Source organism: Denticeps clupeoides, chromosome 8 (assembly GCF_900700375.1).
Source record: "Denticeps clupeoides chromosome 8, fDenClu1.1, whole genome shotgun sequence".
NCBI lineage: Eukaryota > Metazoa > Chordata > Actinopteri > Clupeiformes > Denticipitidae > Denticeps > Denticeps clupeoides.
Genome location: NC_041714.1, coordinates 15,298,916 through 15,319,475, shown reverse-complemented (window position 1 = coordinate 15,319,475; position 20,560 = coordinate 15,298,916). Strand labels below are relative to the sequence as shown.

The window sequence follows — 20,560 nt, the reverse complement described above, 5'->3', positions numbered from 1 at the left end:
GCCCCCTCCCATGCCCACTCAATCCACTTAGCAAGGGTAAAGAGCTGGCCAACATTTCCACAGCCAGGACAAAAACCACATTGCTCCTCCTCAATCTTAGATTCAACTATCGACCGGACCCTCCTCTCCAATACTTTGGCATAGACCTTCCCAGGGAGGCTGAGGAGTGTGATCCCCCTATAGGAACACACCCTCTTGTTCCCTTTCTTAAAAACAGGGACCATGACCCCAGAAGTGCCTCCGATGTCCACGTAATGTTGCAGAGACATGTCAACCACGACAGCCCTACAACATCCATAGCCATGAAATACCCAGGATGAATCTCATCCACCCCTGGGACTCCGCCGCTGTGTAGCTGTTTGACTACCTCAAAAACTTTTGCCCCTGAGATTGGACAGTCCATACCCAGGTATCCCAGCTCTGGTTCCTCCTTGGAATGTGCATCTGTAGGATTGAGAAGCTCCTCAAAGTATTCCTTCCACCGCCCGACTATAGCCCCAGTCAACGTCAGCACTGTAAACAATATGAGCAAGTTGCTGCCTTCCTCTCCTGAGGCGTTAGATGGTTTGCCAGAACCTCTTTGGAGCCAATCGTTAGTCTTTCTCCATGGTCTCATCGAACTCCTCCCATGCCTAAAATTTTGCCTCGGTGACACCACTCGAGTTCAGATCTGGCGGGCCATTCATGCCCCTCCAGGTCATACTGTCTTTGCTCACGTGAGCGTTGAAGTCCTCCAGCAGGACAATGGAGTCCCCAGTCGGAGCACTATCTGGCACTTGTCTCAGGGACTCCAATAAGGGTGGGTACTCTGAGCTGTTATTTGGCGTATAAGGGCAAACAACAGTCAGGATCCATTCCCCGAGCTACCCTCTTGTCCCCCATGGTAACCCCAACAAACAGGCTGAGAGTCTTGCAGCTAACAAAAAGCCAGCCCCAGCCCTCCGCCTCTCACTCTGAGCAACTCCAGCAAAGGAGAGTGTCCAACCTCTCTCAAGGACTTGGGTTCCAGAGCCAATGCTATGTGTCTAGGTGAGTCCGACTATATCTAGCCAGTACCGATCAACCTCTTCCACAAGCTTCAGCTCCTTCCCCACCAGAGAGGTCACGTTCCATGTCCCAATAGCCAGTTTCCTTGTCTGGGGATTAGACCGCCAAAGCTCCCGCCTCGGTCTGCCACCCAATCCACATTGCACAGGACCCTTCATGTTCCTCCTGCGGGTGATGGGTCCACAGTTGGATGAGCCCATGTATCTGGTTGGGGCAGGGCCCTACCGGGCCCCATGGGAGAAATCCTGACCACCAGGTGCTCGATCGCAGACCCCAGCCCCCGGCCTGGCTCCAGAGACCCCAACCCCCGGGGACCTCTCACCCTCTGGGCCAGGTACACTGACTCTTTGTTGTTCCTTCCATGTAACATCTTCTGAACCGTTCTTTGTCTCACCCTTTACCTAAGACCAATTTGTCATGGGAGGCCCTACCAGGGGTACCAAATGCCCAAGACAACATAGCTCGTAGGATCATTATGGCTCTTAAACTCCTCCATGACGATAAGGTGACAGTTGAAGGAGGAGACCATTTCATTTAAAATTTGGAAATAAGTGCTTGGACAATGTATGATAATGTTATTGGCCTATAATACTTAAGATACTTAAGCTTGTGATTGACCATTGCATGATATTTGGGGTCTGTGTAATGGATTTCAGTATTTATCAAAATAAAATAATGCAAATGGTGTATATGCATTTATAATATCTGCATATGACTCCTTCATGAGTGCACTAAGACTTGAAGAACCGAATTTTGAGAAGATTAATCACAAAACGTAGCCAGTTGTCATATTTGTTTGTTTGATTATTGCAGAAAGACTATTCTGGTCTCCAAGGTTCACCCATCACCACCCGTCTGTTTAAGAAAGTTCCACTCTTTGCCCAACCCTGTCCAGCTTTAATCCATTTCAAACCAGTTTTGACAGTTTTACAAGGTGGGTGGAGAGGCTGGCATCACGCCACCACAGCAAGACGTCATGTCAGTGATTGGTCTAACCTCCACGACTTATCCATCCTCATCCACAGCTTGTTATAAAAAATCATGGCTATACTGTATAGCCACAGACTCAGCTCCTGAATGCACAGTTTACTGGAACCTTGATTGAAGGCTGAAGGATGGCAATATTTTGGAAGATCTTCATCCTCCTGGTAGCGGTGGTTTTTGCCCAGGAGGACGGGTCCGGGGTGGACGAGGGTGAACTTACAACTAATAACGACTTTATCCCAAGTGGGGAGGAGGAGATAAGTGGAGCCGGTCAAGAGGGACGGCTCAAGAGATATTTCTGGAGACGGCTATGAGGAGTATCCACAAGAGCCACCAAAAATCTATGGTAAGGGATTAGGAGTTTCAAGAGACTGATTTTAGTGGCCAGTTTTGGTTAAAGAAGCGGCCCTTTACCTGAAGGTTGTGAGTTTGAATCTGCCAACCATGCAGGTACCCTTGAGATTCACTATCTAATTATCACTATTGCTTTTATAACAGATACCTATGAGGACTTGAATGGTCCTCCACCCAAGTCAGAAGATCAAGAGTAGTCTGCTGACCAAGGTGAGAGGCTGACAGGTTCAGTCACAAAGAGTCATGAATGTTAAAGCTGTTCACTTTCCTCACAGAATGTTCATCTGACGTCGGGTTCGACCTGGTGGTGGAAATCGTCTGACCTGTTTCACAAAGTGTCTCAACATTAGCATGTTCGGACTAATAAATGAAATCACAGATAAGGTTTTGCATTTTTAACTTTCTTTTGAACTTGACAAAAAGTGTCTAATGCAAGTGTCACCAAGAAGTAATGATCAAATATAACTGGCAAGAAGACTTGTTTTCAATGTTTTCAATGTCCAATTCAGGTTATAAATACATTTTGATTCCTTTTGATTTCTTATTTCTGACAAGAAGTAATGATCAAAAATGGCGTTGACACTTTCTCAGATTCTCTCTAGTTCAAAGCTGTAACATGTTCTCACTAATAAACTAATCTAAATCAATAGGTGATGGGTTTTCTGTGTCTGAACAAAGTTGCAAACGTTGAGAACTTAAACAGTCATGTTTTTTATCTACAGTCTACAATGACTGAAAAGGTGTCCCTAAAAGACAAATATCTGATCTTATACTAATAGATATTTATATAATAGTTTTTTTTTATTTCTGACATATAAAGAGCATTTGTTGTAGTTTTCTGTGTTCTCACTGTGCATTTATCCATTCTTTATTAAGTGTCTATATATCTTCTACTATGTGCTACATGTGTCAACAGTTCTGTGTTTTCTGTCAATATGGGGTGCTGTGTGTACATTCATCAGGAAAAAAGACGAACTTAAATGGTTGCAATGTTGCCATAAAAAGAGTCAGGTTAAATAACAAAAAAAGCACAAAGACCATGTGAGTCCAGAGTGATGGACACCCAGCATCTCTGCTGTACATGGCCTGGGGTTGCAAGGTCTCAGTTTGGCATCATTTTGTGATAATAATCTGAAGTCCCTTATTAAAGTACAGAATGATCAATCCCGGAGGATCTTTGTCCCGTGCTGGAGAAAGTTCCCAGCAGTAATATCAAGACAAAATCACACTGAAAGAGAAAAGGCTACTCTGTGCTGAAATAAGTGTCATGATACTGCAGAGGTTTCTTCTTCTTCACCTGTAATATTTTTGTAACATTACAAACACTACATTACAAAACAGATTAGATTACTTTTCTATTGGAAGCAATTCCATTTAATCCTGTGTTGCCATTTAAAGGTCCCCTACTATGAAAATTTCACTTTGTGAGATTATTCAACATTAATACGAGTTCCCCTAGCCTGTCTATGATCCTGCAATGGCTAGAAATGGCGACTGGTGTAAAGAGTGCTTTCGCTATGTGCTTCTTCACTGTTCAGAGAGTGGAAGCTCATTCTGTCGGATCTGGAATCATCATAGGTGGAAAGTTTACCTCCTCTTGCTCGTTCTGTGCCCACCCAGAGAATTTCCCACCCCTGCACTGACCGTAATGGCTTCCAAAGTGCAAAGCATTGCAGTTGCTCGGTGATTAGATGTGAAGATGAGCACAGATGTGTATTTTTAAATCTATCATGTGAGACGCTGTAGAACCAGCTTTCTGGTTGCACCAAACATGAATGGTAAATGGTGTTGATGATGTCATTTCTGTGAATGCCTGCTCACTTCTATTGTCTGCTCTCCTCCTCATTATGATTTAAAGTGCCACAAACCGAAACGGCACGTCCTGGAAAAAATCTCATTGTGTGACTGGCTGAAAGTGGCTGTAATACTGCTCCATGGGTGAATTTCGGAAAGAGACCTGAGTTATTGTATTAGGCGACCACTGAGACTTATATAAAGGCAAAAGAACTTCATACTAGGGGACCTTTAACAATGATAAATTAAATAGACAATAATAATAAGAGTGACTTTACATTAAACTTAAGTGTAGTGTGTGCAGAAGGGTAATTTCTGTTAAAGCAAACGGGCAAACAGTTCACAGGATTAGTGGTGAAATAACTAAGGCACGGCAGGAGCTGCTACTTTGAACAATAGCCAATGGCAGAGGCGTACGATGAATGCAAACACAAGGTCTGTGTGACCATGTGGCACAATAGGGCTGGAACCAGGATCTCTGCTTGATCCATAGTTCCTCTGTATTTTCCATAAATCCACTACAAGTTCACAATAGGATAAAATGAAACCTTTACGACTTGTAGAAGGTTATTCTACAGTCGGACAAGGAAACCCAAGGATAAAGCCATTGTCTTTAAGAAATTTCTTCAGCATAATGAAGAACAAAGAATCCTGGAAGTGTAATTATTTTCAAATATTTAATCGCTTTTTCTCACTAACGAAAAACATAAAGCAACAGACCAACAATTCAGCTCAGCAAATGGGAGGGTTCACTGCTAGTACCTGTGCATCTTTCCCACTTCTATGTAAGAGTTTTTTTTTTTAAATAGTCTTAATGACTAATCATGGTTACTTTTTTGCAAAGAAAATTTCAGTTTTCTGAGTAAAGTACAATTTAAAGTAATGTCTACAAATGTAAAACTGAACAGTTTATTTAAGTCGATAAATTACCGTACATGCCCTTACGTTTTAGTTTTTTTCAACCTCCACATGACAAAACACTTGTACACAGTGTGCACTTAGTGGTGTTTGCCTTTTTTGATAAATATTTACCTGAACATATTTGTTCATACGCGTCTGTCCTATGTCTTCATAGGAACTGAACAGACATTTTCTCCTGCGGTTAATGTATTTTGAGAAGGACCAACTTCTGATTCTGTTTCTCTTTACCGGTGTACAGTGGTGACCTTGCAACTGACTCAAGTCTCTTAGTGCATGATGCGAGTGGTCAGATCCCAAATAACCGCTACTGAGACCCTTCAGTGTTGGTCATGATAGGAAGGTTTCCAGTTTACTGCATTTGGGGACATTGCAAATTTCACTCACTTCCCATAACCCCTTAGTAGCAGCTGCCAGAACCCATGCCGGTATGAGATGATTTTCAACTAGTCTTTCTAGTGGTAGTAAGATAATTGCAAAAAACTTTTACTCTTACTTTTACTCTTACTAACTTTTGTAAAGTGACTGGCTTGCATCATTGAACAGAGCATTCCATTGGATCTCCAGACTAATTGTTGCTGATAATGATTTTCTTTTTATGGCTGTCAATCAATTAATTACTTACAAAATGTGTGATTTATTAGTTATAGTTAATCTCTATTAATTATGCTATTTTTTAAACACTAATATAAAAGAAAATCTACCATGGACCAAGCATCAGCTGATAAAATCCATTAATGCAATTATCTTGACTGCGTTGGCCAATTGTGGTTTGTTTATTGTGGGTAAGTCTGTCGACTCCTGTTCTCCCTGCACGATGGACATCGTATCGACAGGACACATACATTTCACTGTACCTAAACAAAAGTGTTGTTGCATTTTCTTTATCTCCCCCAGATGCTTGTGTCAGGAGTCACAGCGGATCAACCGGTCAACCTGTAGCTGCAAAACATTCAGCATCAACTGTTCTAATGTTGTATCCAGATCAAGCTGACCGTGGTGTTTGTGGGATTGAAAAAAAAAAAAAACACTTCACTATTAGACTGAAACTGTGAGAAGAACAGTGGACTAGTCCTTCCACTGACTGTACAAATATAGGTATATAATTTTTTTGTTGTCTTTAATTATCTCACCAGTCGCTGAGATTTTTCCCTGCTTGAGCTGGCCATACACTGTATTTGATATATTTGATTTTGTAAAGATCTTTTCTCCCTGTGGTTCCAGTCATGATAGGTAGGTGAGACCACGTCAAAAAGGTTTGCTTGTATCTGCCACAGCTGAAGGAGTCGAGATTCCATGTGCTGCCACTTGAACTTCAGTTCTGTGTTTGCACATGCGCAGTGAGGCCAAACCTCATTACGAGGGACAGATTCCAAACAAATTTGATATTCTTACAACCAGCCAATTGTGAGTTGTGGCCTGGTCTGGAGTTGTGATTTGGTGATCGTACATCACTCTACGATGCACGATCAGGCTGCAATTCGGGGAATTACCACACGAGTGCAAAATCGTACAGCGTATGGCCAGCTGAGAAACTTGACACCGGCTCATTTGCATACAAACAGTGATCGGATGTTTAGTTTCGGGGATGGTGAATGGGGATCTGGGTAAAAACAGCACACTCTAGGGAAGAAGCGAACAAGAGGGGCAACCTGTCATCTAGTTTATGCCTTTTCCAGTGGATTTTTCAGCTACTGTCCAATCATGTCCAAGTTCAGTTTTTTTGCATATCTATTGTTTTTTAGCTCACCTTTTATATTTAAGGGGGCAGGACGTTTGTTTAAGGGAGTGTTGCCGCATCTTGCCCTAGCGTATTTGTGTATGTCTGGTATGACCCTAAATAATTTTGAGCTTCTAACGAAAGACCTTTAGTCGATGTGTATGGGGTGTGCACCATCTTGTGGGGAAGCGCGGCTATTGCAGCATACTAAATCAGTTCAGGCTGGGGCATAAAAATGACAATGGAATATTTTAGTAATATCTCATCAATATAACCAAACCAACAAAACAAAAACCATTTTTTATGGAGATGGATGAGCACTACTTCTCAGGATCTGCTAATGGACCAGCTACATGAGACCCTGATGTGCTGGAGTGTATGAGGCAACTGATTTTAAATAACAGTGCAGTCAGTATTATGCCTTTGTCCAGAGTGACTTGCAACCAGTAGTTACAGGTACACGTGGGGACACAATGGTAGTAAGTGGTGTTTGAACCTGTTACTTTGCGGTCATCTGGTTCAGGTTCACTTATGTTCTTAAGATCTAAAACGGCTCAGAGCTCTTATATCTCTCAGATCTGTTATGCCATATGACAGAGTATGCACACAATCAGGGTTCATTTCGCAGTTTTTCTTTTGTCGGTCCTGTTTACACCTGTTGTGACCTCAGATCACATCTAATGTTGTAAGCGTTGCTTGCATTACTTATGCTGCTTCTGTGAAAGATGTTTCCCCTATACCCGGGAACTGAACAGAGTGCATGAAGATTCAAAGCAAGTCCTTTGATTCATTCTATTCATTGATGAATACAAAATGTTAAAAATAGACTAACAACAAATGTTGATATAATGCAGATATGTAAGGACCTCAGAGCTCAGTACACTCTACACTGTACACAGTGTCGTAACTTTGTTAACTTCAACTAAACCTTCAGTTCAACTAAACTTTAAGATTCCAGGATAACTTAAAAATGTAATTTGTAAAAATTGCTATTTATCAAGCAATGTGTTAGTGCTTCACAGGCAGTCCCATCAAATTACAATAAGAACTTCAAATCTAACTTTAAATTTATGTTGAAATATATCTCTTTTAAGTTAACTTGAATATTTTAGGGATAAGTTGAACTTAAAATGTTATGGTAAACCAGGAGGAATGTACATTGTAATGCACTCGCCTATGAACCAGAAGACCCAGGTTCAAATCCCACTTACTACTATTGTGTCCCTGGGCAGGACACTTAACCCTGCTCAGGGTAAATGCTGATAAATGCTGTAAATGTAAATGCAAATAATCACACCTGTAAAATGAACTAACAGACTTAAAACTCCACAAATAATAATATACTAACAGATAACAAAAAGAGCACCTTAATCCTCCAGATCTGGGTATATGGGAAACATCACCATCAGAAACCTTGTTGTCCACGGTTTTAAAATGTGTAGTATCACTCCGGAGCATTCTGGGAAGCTCTGAACACCCGCCTTCCTTTGAACTAAAACATTTACGTAAAGTCATCAAATAAATGCAACAAATAAATTGACGTTTTGACCCGTTTTGTTGAATGAACAAATTTTTCTTAACTGGTTTCCCAAATTTACACTTCTTAGTTAATTTTACTCAACAGAGTTAATAGAATTTTTTACAGTGTATTTACAATGTAGAGTCATTTTGGAGTTCATGTAGTTCATGTTGCCGCGCTGTCAGTGCAAAAGACCCTTTTTCTCATGGGGAACAGCTTGTGCCGTCATGGTGGCAGTGCTCCTGTACGATAGGCTGTCCTTTAAAAACATATCGGCTTTCAAAACATATCGTTTTTTTTGCAGGGCTACAGCCGAGCTGCTTCATGAGGGTCTCGGGTGACTGGCTGATTCAGCTGCATGAGGTCTCCGGCAGGACACGCCGTACAGCGCGTGTGTTTGTGAGACAAAGTGACACGGTGGAGTGACGTCTGGCCTGCATCAAAACCGGCTTTGCTCCTGACGTTTTGTCCCCACATGCCCACTAGATGGCAGAATGCATCAGCAGCAGTGTGGCCTGTGAGAACTTCCTTTAAATCCCTGTAAAAGGTTAATAAACCATAACAGTCTAATGATCATTCATCACAAAGCAAATACAATAAGGATTTGAAAACGTATATATGCTCTAATAAAATGATATTCTCTCCAGTGCTCTGTGCTCCTGGCAGGATTTAGGCCACGCTTCACAAAATAACCGACATCTGTCCCAGTAGGTCTCTCTGCTCCAAATTAACCAGTGGGGAGGGAGCGGTAAATTGGAGAGGGACAATGTCAAAGACGGCTCCTTTGAGACCTGAGAAATAGGCCAGCCTTGCTAAGGATCCCTCTACCGGCAAAAATGGCGAAAGTGTGTCATGCGTTTCCAGGCCACAGTTAACACTGGTAAGGTGGGTTTTTTGTCTACTGGCCAAGGTGACACATGGCGCCCAAAGATCAGAGTGTACTAGGACATTTTTGAAAAGTAGTTCTGCTGTATTGTCTGGTAACTTTTACCGGATGGTAGGAGGGTGAAGAGTGCCTGTGAAGGGTGTGTAGAGTCCTGGTGACTTTTTTTGATACAGCTTGTGTGGTAAATGTCCGTTTTGAAGGGAAGAGTGACGATCTCAGTCAGGAAGTTCTGTCCGATCAGGCTCAGCTGGGGAATGATGGTGAAGTCTATGAACAGCATTTGTGCATGTGTGTCCATATTGTCCCAGGTGGGTGTGGGTCGGATGCATTGTCCAAGGAGCGGTTCGGACAATTGCAGTTGGTCCAGCGTGGAGGGCAGCAGGGTGTTTCATGACCAGCGTCTCAAAGCACTTTATTATGATGAGTGTAAGCGCAATGGGACGGTGGTCATTGAGACATGACACTGAAGACTTCTTCAGCATGGGCACGAAGGCAGTAGCCTTGAATCACATTGGAACAACGGCGGTGATCAGTGAAATGTTGAAGATGTCTGTGAGAACATCTGCACATTCTCTGAGCATCTTCCAGGAATGTTGTCTGGTCCAGTAGCCTTTCCTCGCATATATAATATTTTAGCAAATATTTCTTATGTACTATTTCAGTATTTAATGTTGAATCCAAAAATTTACAGACACTGTATAAAAAGACATATAACTTTTTTCTTACTGTCTGGTATTAAATCATACAAAACCCTTTGTCACGTCGTCGGGCTTACGGGGGAAGGAAGCGCAGGGGTCTGACATGCTGGGAAGTTTTATTATTATTAAATAAAACAAATACAAATAAACAAACAATGGCGCAGTGGCCAAAACGGGAAATAAAAGGGAATAAACATAAACAAACCCGCAGGCGTGTGGCGATTGCCAGAACTGAAAATACTAACACACGGTTACAATGTCAAGTTCACGAAAATGCCGGAGATCTAGAAGGGGTGGAAAAATCCGGCATTTATGGGGCGTCAGGATTGGAGTCAGATGTGGAGCCCAGCTGCAGGCAATCCTGACACCCTTTCAGTTTTAGGCCCGTTCGGATTCCCAGAATAATTTCTATTTGCTAAATGTCAAAATAATGTGTAAGAGAATTTTTTAGAGATTTTTTTATTACTTTCTTTCAAAAGTCAAAAGTTTACATACATTTGCTTAGAATTGCCTTTAAACTGAATGACTTTACACAAACGCTTTAGGTACCCTTCCACAAGCTTCTCACAACAGTTTAGTGGAATTATTACCCATTCCTCCTGACAGAACTGGTGTAATTGAGTCAGGTTTGTAGGCCGCCTTGCTCTCACACGCCTTTTCAGCTCCGACCACAAAATGTCTATGGGATTGAGATCATGGCCTTGTGATGGCCACTCCAAAACATTGACTTAGTTGTCCTTAAGTCATTTTGTAACCAATTTTGCAGTACGCTTTGTCCATTTGCTTCAGTATTTCAACATACTGTTCTTTCTTTCTTTTGTGAAGTGCACCAGTCCCTCCTGCAGAAAAAACACGCCCACAACATGATGCTGCCACCTCCGTACTTCACAGTTTGGATGGCGTTCTCAGGCTTGAAGGCTTCCCCCCTTTTCCTCCAAATATGACGATGGTCATTATGGCCAAACAGATAAATTTTTATTTTTTTTTTGATATGCACATTCCGTTCATCTCTTGGACTCAGGAGCCGTCTCCTTCCTGAGCGGTATGAAGGTTGGACATTCCCATGTTGTTCATACTTGCGTATAACTGTTTGAACAGATGAACGTGGCACCTTCAGGTATTTGGAAATTGCTCCCAAGGAGGAAACCAGTCTTGTGGAGCTCCACAATTCTCTTCCTGATGACTTGGCTGATTTCTATAGATTTTCCCATGGTGTCACAAAAGGAAGCAGTGTGTTGAGGTGTGCCTTTAAATACATCCACAGGCGTGTCTCCGATCAACTCAAGTGGTGTCAGTTAACATATCAGACACTTCTAAAGCCATGACATCATCATCTGGACTTTCCCACATAGTTTAAAGGCATAGTAACCTTACTGTCTGTAAACTTTTGACTTCGAAGAAAGTAATAAAAAAATCACCAAATCACACATTTTTTTGACATTTAACAAATTTAAATTATTTTGGGAATCCGAATGGGCCTAAAACTGAAAGGATTTTGTATGATTTAATGTCAGAGAGTAAGAAAAAAATGTATATGTCTTTTTATAGTGTATGTAAACTTTTGGTTTCAGCTGTATTTGTGTATGTCTGTGGTGTGTTAAATTTTGTGCTGTCAAAGTTTGCACATTAAGCTGTTTTGCACTAAGCACCCTTATACATCCCCTCCATCTACTACTCATACTGTAATTTTGTAATCCCTGCACATTTGCACAGCATACTGTAATTTCTCATACTTCTCATAATTTTTTTTCATACTGTCATTTTTGTGCCCCTTGAACATTTATTTCACTTTGCAAATGCACAGTTAATTTTTATTTACCTCTGCAACAGACTTGAGTCTTCACTAACTTTTTTTTATTATTATTTGTATTAATCTCTTGACTCTGCATTTGTATGTGGACAGCAAAGAACGGTTTTAATTGAACAGGGAAGTGTAATTTCTTTTGTACATATGACAATAAACACTTTGAATCTTTGAATCCTTTGCAGGTCTGTTTTGCTTACTTGCTTGAGGGTGGGAATGTCGGTTTGAACATTTGAATTAATCGCGATTCATTAATATTATTGATTACCAGCCCCAATCATTTTCCTGTTGGCAGTTTATAGATGGTCTCTTATTCAAGGGTACAGACTGTTTGTTATGCAAATACTACCCTGCAAGGACTTTCGGGATCTGAAAAAACTTGCAGTGCTTTCATTAGGGAACAACGGGGACAAATAATCATTAAAATAAACCATGAAAAGTGTCCACATCTCATGCAAACTGCTACGCTGAAATCAGCTTAGTGTGCAATGATTAAGTTCATTAAGGGTGCTGAATGAGAAGCTTTGACTGTGTTCACATGATGAGCCTCATGTCTGCCCAAATCAGATTTACCTTGACGGTTTGTAAGTGAATGCGCCTGACCTTCAAAATGCAATGAATGCACACATTAATGTAGTTTTGACATGCTGACGATGTTGGCTGATAACAGCATTTGGCTGGAGTGAGAGTGATATTTTTTTTATTGCTTATTCATTAATTAATGTATTTCTTTAAATGCTGCTGTTCAGGAGAAGTTGATTCTTATAAGTATAGGAGTCAATGCAGTCCTTCAAAAATTACATACAATTTATAGTTTATAATGGAAATACCTTTGGGGGGGCAATACATGGGGACCATATTTGATTAGTTCAGATTAGTTTGGGCAGTTGATTAGTTTGGGCAGTGGTGGCCTAGCGGTTAAAGAAGCGGCCCCGTAATCAGAAGGTTGCCGGTTAGAATCCTGATCCGCCATGGTGCCACTGAGGTGCCACTGAGCAAAGCACCATCCCCACACACTGCTCCCCGGGCACCTGTCATGGCTGCCCACTGCTCACTCACTGATGGGTTAAATGCAGAGGACAAATTTCACTGTGTGCATCATGTGCTGTGCTGCTGTATATCACATGTGACAATCACTTCACCTTATGAAGAAATCCTAGACAACAAATGCTGATACTATACACCAGAAGACTGAAGCTCCACCTGTAACGAAGGTGAAATGGCAGAAGATGCTCAGTGAGAAGGCTCAGTGACCCCGGTGGAGGATTGGCCAATCAAAGTCTGATTTTGTCAGCCCTGCAGTTTACAGCTCAGAGGTTTGTTCACCCATGTGTCCACACAGGGGCAGATAGCGTGATGTCCAGGGTTGGCTGGGGTCAAAGGTCACGTTTAGCCAACAGGAGTAAAAGGTAAAGTACAGTCCTGCTATCTCACAAAAACACTTTAGACAGTTTTTTCTGCAAATGAAGTGCATTTGGTGTGTACTCACAGTGTGACACTGTGGAAGCTTTTATTTGTTTATTTAATTTATTTAAAACAATTAAAAAGTTTTTCTTTTAAACCTCAGAAGAATAAGAAAACCCTCCACAAATTCCCGGTTTTCCTATTTTTGGCCGAGTGAGTTTGTGCTGTAGAAGCAGGCGGGGTCAAAGTGCACATTTTTTTGCTCTCAGACTGAAATTCCTGCATCATTTTTTCCATTACCCGGACTGTCGAGGGAGGAGCTTGGGTCTGGCAGGAGTCCTCTATCAACGAATGAAAGAGAACCAGCTACACACACACACACACACACACACACACACCCTCTGCCCTCTTGTTTCTCCCAGTGGGATATCCTGCCTCTTCCTAACAGTGTAGTATTTACCAGCCTCGCAGAACACGTTAGCTTTGCTTAGCAGTCCTGTCGTCATGTTGTGTATTTTCCCAGTCGCCAGGCCCGTCTGTGTAACAGGAGAAACCAGGCAAAGGAGTGATCAACCTCTGATAAAAGTTAATGTTCCTGTAGATGTGAGGGGAAAGTTGATTAATGTCTGCATGGTTTTTACCACGTGCTCCACCGTTAAATCTTAACTCTCAAGACATCTGCTGTAAAGTGGGAAGAGCTGGCAAGGAAATTACTCTTTGAATTTAGGGCAGTAGCTCCTCACCATTGATTTTCTCATCCAACACACATGCCACCACAGGAGGGTACAAAAATGGACTAAACGATTAAAAAGTGCAAAAATAGCATCACACTATTTTGTGTCTAATGTCCAGGGATTCGTTTGTCACATGCTTCTCCACCAGGGTGGTGCTCCTTCTTCAGCGGGGAACAATTTCTTCACTTTTGTGTAGATTGTGATGAGGTGGAAGACATTTTTAATAACTCAGATCACACTACAAAATACGACTGTGTGAAGATGCTTTTTTTTGCACTGGAAACACGTTGATGTATCTGGCTACGAAGGTGTGCGAGTCGGCATGGCAACGCTCGGCTTGTCCAGTCCGGGCATCGGGCCATGGTGGCGAGCAGCGTATGCAAAGTGTCAGAATAAAATCGCAGGCTTTGCCTCATCCGGCAGTGTGTGGCTAAAAGGCCTTCCGGTCCCGGCGTCGCCCTGCCCCACCCTGCCCAGCTCTGCCACTCGCAGCTGTGGCCACTTTGAATAAGCCATCGGTGCGATAATCCTCTCCGGCTCTCGTCCGAATCTCAATGAGCCACGAGGTGGATGCTCCGGCTGCGTGTAGGCCACCATCACCGATCTATCAGTAGATCATCTGATCATCTACTGATGCTTGCACGAGGCTCTTCTGTCAAGGATCTTTTACTGTAATTACATGCACATAACACAACCAAATGCCATGTGTATGGATCAGTGATAACATGGTTCACAGGAGGCATGTTCAGCTGTTCTTCGGAGGATTCCCCCACTCCGGAAGACCAGGGGAGATTACAACCGGTTCAGGTTGTGACCAGTGTTTTCTGAAAAGGGATCTAGAACAAACAAGATCGTAGATGCAGGTTTGACTTAAATATTTGATGTTTGGAGACGTGTATTGACTTTCCCTTGACTGACTGAGGGATCGCGGGCTAGAGTTATTTGCTCAGTCTGTGCTGCAGGGTCAATGCAAATTTGTTGTCACATGAACCTCTGGGATTAAAATTGCTGTTCTGGATCTTTATAGGCACTCGAACTGACGTCACCTGAGGTTGACTTCACAATCTCTTACATCTAATGCCCAGAATCAGTGACTACAGTGACTGGGATGGGAGTAGACATGCCCTAAACCAGTGAACACCTGATCCATGTACATAAGAACTCGCTGGAGGTTAGAGGATTGGGCACAACTTTTTATTTCAATATTTATTGCTTTCAGTATTTTCTTCATGTGTAGTAACACATGATTTAGGCTTGAAATTGCTAAAAACGATGCAGCGACTCTGTGAATCAGCTAAGATAAAAGCAAAAGGTGGTTATTTCTAATTTTGATGACACATTAACCTGCAGATACTACAAAACCTGCCATTTACATCATGCATGGTATTCGTTCTGTTTTCCTGCCCCGAACGTGTGGCCTGAAGTGTATTTCATTCGTAGCCTTTCTATCAATTAAAACTAATCTGCTTTTGAACCAGCGGTCGTGTCAAAAACAACAACAACAACAACAACAACAACCCAAGCACCTATAAAGTGAAGTGATTGTCACATGGACACCGAAGGCTGCGTGACAATCCCCGCGCGCATTAAAACGCACAATTTGTAACCCACGGAGTGCTCGTGTCCCGGCGGGGCCCACCTGCCGCGCGAGCGGCGGTTGCCTCTTTAAGAGCCGCATCTCCCCGCTCGCCCCGTGACGTCACGCCGGCGCAGGGCTCCAGGCTTCGTCTCCCGAACGGTCCGCGATGGTCGCGTCGGCGCGGCGCTCTCGGGAGAGGAAGACCGTCCGCTGCAGACGCCGAGCAAGCGCTCCGGAGCCCGGCCGCCGCGGATTAAGACGGGCGCCCTCCGCCATGGCGGCGAGCGAGAGCGCGTAGTGCGGAGAACGGACACTTTTTGCGTTTTTTTTTTTTGGTCTTTTTTTTTTTTTTGGCGTTTGCGCGCAGAAGCGCGGCTGGTATGCGCGCACGGCCGCCGACGGCGACAGGGCTGGCCGCAGGACACCGTTAGAGGCGCTTCGACAGAACGCGAGCCCGACGTTTCCGACACTTTTCCCCCCGCCGCCCGACAACAGTTATGGCCGGGAAGCCGACGTCCGCTCCCGGAACGGGAATACTGCTGGTCACGGCCAACGTGGGCTCGCTCTTTGAGGATGTAAGTTTGTACAGCGCTCCTGTCCGCGGCGCAGGGGGGTTTGGGGGTCGGGGTCGGGCCAGTGCTTCTGGTGCTGGGGCGAGGAGTGAGTTGCGCGGCGTGGACGCGGCGTGTCCAGTTATCCTTGTTGACATGCGTCTTGGTTAGAGGAGAACTGACCAATCACAGTGCAGCGAGACCCTCCTGTCACCGCACACAGAGAAATAAAGGTACACACAGGGTGCAATATTAAACCTCCGGGTACAAAACTGCTCCTTTCAGTTGGTTGTACCTCAAAAAGTACCGGACCGATCCTCTGTGATACCATGTTGTACCTTGTAAAGAACACGATTTTGGGAAAGTACATAGTTGGACCCACGAACCTGCAACACATGGAAACGATCCCAATGAACCCCAATGTACCAACAAAATGCTTGTAAATTGCTAGATTTCAGCTGCACAATAGTGATAGAATGGATGGTGGATCTGACCAATTTTCCCAAAAGTGGCTGATGTTCATGTTTGTAAAAGTAATTTTTTCGCAGCAGCAAAAACTGTGTGCTGTTCTGCTGTGCATCACATGTGACAATCACTTCACTTTATTATAAAACACAACAAAGGACAAAGGGAATGTACATGAAAATACATCAGTGACAGGAAAAATTCCTCACAGACAGACAGACACAGCGGCGTATAGCTCTGGAGTAAGACTCTGTGCCTGTGAAGGGTACGGGCCCAGCGACAAGCATTTGTACCCATGCACCCAAGTACCCACAGTTGTACTTCCATTTCTCTCTGTGCGGGGTAAATAATAATTATCCTTTCTTGTCACTGTACATCTACGGCTATTCCCTTAGCTGAGCTTTAGCAGCTGTATGTTCTGCCTGAAGTTCAGCTTCTTCATCTCAACGGTGATGAAACGATTAAATATTTCTGCCATGTCACATTTTGCACCGCTAGATATTAAAAGTCTTGCTTTTCTCTCTGCTTATCCGTGCAAAATATATGTGCATATATAATATATACGATGTCACCCAAAGGTTTGGGGTATTTCCATGAAAGATGAGTGCACCGCACACACAAATACTGCTAAGATCATTGCAAAATTTATGTCTGATAATCAATCAGGTGACCGGTGTTGCACACAGCAGCAGTCCACTGGAATAGTTGCAGTTAATCTATGCAGATTTTCTGCCATTAACAGCCATTTGTAGCTACCAGAGGCATTTTCTACACAAACAGCAGTGTTCTGATCAATTTGATGTTGAACAAAAAAAAAATGTTCCAAAACTTTTGTTCGGTATTGTATATGCACCAGCAAGACATGTTGGCCAGGGCTCTGTCCTGAAACTCTTGTACCAGAATTTAAAATAAATACATAAATAAAAAGGCCTGCCACTCACTGTGACAATCACTTCACTTTACTTGAAGCAGCTTGCAACATGTTGCCATGGCAATAATTTTAACATTTAAAAAAAAAAAGAAGAAAAAAGTTTCATGAATAAATGAGGGAACATATTGATCACCAGCTCTGCTGGGCTATCGAAAAACTGCAGTTTTATGAGAACGGCTTTTGAGACCCCGGCGCGCTGTTTCTCATGAATGTCGGGCCGCTCTGCTGGAGATTCCCGGTGCTTCCTGAGAGGAATCAGATCCTCGTGGCTTCCTCATCCTCTAGATTAGGACCCATTCACACCCGTTTCAGTGTCCTTTTTTTTTTCCCTTTCCCCCCGGTCATTTGCTTCTGCTGTATAAATAGTTTTGAATAGGCTGATTCTTCACTCTTGACCCCACGTGAACCCTAAAAACAAAAAAACATCTCTATTTATAAATATCCTGTTGAACCTTGGGCGTCTCATGGATAATCACAATTTTCTCCAAGCACCCTGAGCACACGTGTGTTTGGTCATGCAGCTTGGTGTGACCCGACGTTGCCCTTTTGGGCACAATGGGGTCTTTTTTTTTTTTGTGTGTGGTGTGTGGTGCCATCTGTAGCTTTTTTTAAATTGATAGAATGAAGGGAAAAATTCCAGCCTTGTGGCTTGTCAGATGCTGCACTGGTTCAGGCTTAATTGGCTCGGCTAATGTTTGAGGAATACTCAGTAGGTCTGACCTGTTTTTTCTTTTTTTAATACAAGAGGAGTGCGGGGGGGGGGGGGGGGGGGGGGGGGGGGTGTAGTGGTGCACGGCCTTTTCATGTGATGTAGGGATGTGGTAGAAGAACTGGGTGTTGGTCTCTCCCAACACTGTAAACTAATGAATGATCTCCTACAAGCAAAAGTCTGCAGAGGGACAATATTGGATTGCAATAAGATAACTTATTTTCTTTCCCTACAGTTATTGTAATGTCATTGTTTCATGAAAAAAAGGACATTCTGCAATAAATGCTTTAGGTAAAGCAATATTTATTAAATGTTTGACGGGGACTTTGATTCAGTTACACAATTGCTTGCAGCTTAGATGAACTGTGGTTTTGGTTTTCTCTGATTTTGTTTGACTATGTATTGGTATACATATACTTATTGGGAATATAAAGAACTGCACAAATGTATCTACATTTTTAGTATTTTAGTAAAATTAGGTCTCATAAGGACTATGAACCTTTTTGCCCTTTCTGTATCAGGCTGGTTTGGCCTTGACGTGGTCTGTGCCAGAACAGTGATTGTTTTATAGTAGCGTGCCCGGCTCGGTTTTTCCCGCTCCTTCGTGCATCAGGGGGTGTCCTGAAGCAGCAGTCAAAACACGGGAGTCCCGACATGGAGGTGTTGCATCACCCGCTGCACTGTTGACATTTGTAACTCTAGTCATACGGACCTGACAAACAGGCGTGCCTGGAGCACACATCCTCGTCCTGGCTCCGTCTGCAAGCGGAACTCAAACATTTGCCGTGAAGTCATGCCAAACGTAGCTTAATATTCTAACATGTCGCGAGGGCGGGGCTAAGCCGATACTGACTTTCCCTCCCTTGATCGTGTTACGGTGGTTTGTGTTACTGATATGATGTTCCGTGGTGGTGTGCGTGAGACTCTTAACAATCGGCATCAATGCAGCAGTTGCATCATCCCTTTCTCAGAGGTTGCAGTACCCTGAAAAATAGATGAAAGATGTTCTGCGTACCGAAGAGGAAGAACTTTCATCATTACGCTGCGAAGTAGACACTCGAGAAAGAAAAACGGCAATGGAAAAAAAAATGAGTCCGCAGTTTCGTTTCATTGGCTGCTGTTGAAAAAAATGTTTAACCCATAACAGCCGTGTGGACCATATGTGCAGGTTTTATATAATTTTTTCATGCAACAGCAGTGGTGAGTTTTGTGGTCTAGAGACCCCCTGCATATCTGTAATAAGAAAAGTTCATGGTGGTACACGGTTTGTAGCCTCCTGGGTAACACACTCGCCTATGAACCAGAAGACCCAGGTTCAAATCCCACTTACTACCATTGTGTCCCTGAGCAAGACACTTAACCCTGAGTTGCTCCAGGGGAGACTGTCCCTGTAACTACTGATTGTAAGTCGCTCTGGATAAGGGCGTCTGATAAATGCTGTAAATGTAAATGTACCTTAGGGTCTAAAAGTATTAAGGTGGCAGTGCTGCCATGACGACCGAGTTTGAAACCGTTTACTGGTCAAGGTGACGAGACACGTAGATCCAGATGTACACCGGGACGCTGAGAGGGGCTCATTATCAGGACTGTGCGTTCCGCTCGGGCCCATGTGCCTCACTAAATCTGCCTCGCGCTTCCTGTCTCCGAGTGCCGTGCGCGGCTCCCGGGCGACTTTTTCCTCGATATCTCATTACCCCTGATGACCAGGCCCGCCGCACCTCATTAAACGGAACGGGCAGATACGGCACACGTGCTAAATTTAGGCCACCGTTTATGAAGAACCCGCAGCGAGCATGTCCTGCTGGGAACGCAGGATATGGTGTTATGATGCTGAGGTGTTGTGGGTTTATTCATATGAAGTAAGGGATTCATGCAGGCCTAATTGGATGTAATTTATTTTAGATGCATTAGGCGCATTATGATTTTCGAATGGCCTCTTTATTAGACACACTTTGCATTCTCTAACTGAGAGATCAGGTCTGTAACTTTTTTTCTTATGTAAATACCTGAAGAAATATAATTGCATGACCTTTTTGAAGGGAAGACCAATTGCATGGGCGCGGTACGTCCAACCTGCTAATGACTGCAGGAGACTGTATTTTCAAGGAACTGACATTGCCTGGTCTCCCCATCTCTCTCCCCATCGCCCCTTTGTATACTGATGTATGTATGCACATCTGTGCAAGTGTTAAATGGCGCAGAGAGCCGGAGCCTGTCGCAGTGCACACCGTCCTGCTGGACTACTGGGACAGAAAGTTTAGAAAGGAAAGTGTGCGCTATCTTTATGAAAGCCCCCGTCTCCTGCCCTCTCGCAGAAACGACCGATGAATTAGGCTCAGCAGCCAGATTAATCTGCCTCGGCTCCCTCTGCGGTGCTCGTGCACGTCTTTGGGGTGGAGCGCGTGATGACGCGTATAAATTGGCTCCTATTTTGAGATGCCACCACGGGCATGAGCGAAATGA

The 20,560-nt window shown here is 43.4% G+C and overlaps 1 protein-coding gene and 1 long non-coding RNA gene across 6 annotated transcripts in view; both read left to right on the top strand.

Moving 5' to 3' along the window:
• Positions 1 to 2,059: 2,059 nt before the first annotated feature.
• Positions 2,060 to 3,205, top strand: LOC114796104 (uncharacterized). The gene is made up of 3 exons (XR_003750602.1): positions 2,060 to 2,377; positions 2,530 to 2,595; positions 2,661 to 3,205. It is a non-coding gene; the product is annotated as an uncharacterized LOC114796104 (long non-coding RNA).
• Positions 3,206 to 15,580: 12,375 nt separating this feature from the next.
• The window catches only part of inpp5a (inositol polyphosphate-5-phosphatase A), a 108,200-nt gene continuing 103,220 nt past the window's right edge, over positions 15,581 to 20,560 (top strand). For all 5 annotated transcript variants that reach the window (XM_028990040.1, XM_028990045.1, XM_028990044.1 and 2 more), the window contains exon 1: positions 15,581 to 16,016. In XM_028990040.1, coding sequence (XP_028845873.1) covers positions 15,939 to 16,016 — 78 coding nt within the window. In that variant the 5' untranslated portion in view covers positions 15,581 to 15,938. The remainder of the gene's footprint in view (positions 16,017 to 20,560) is intronic.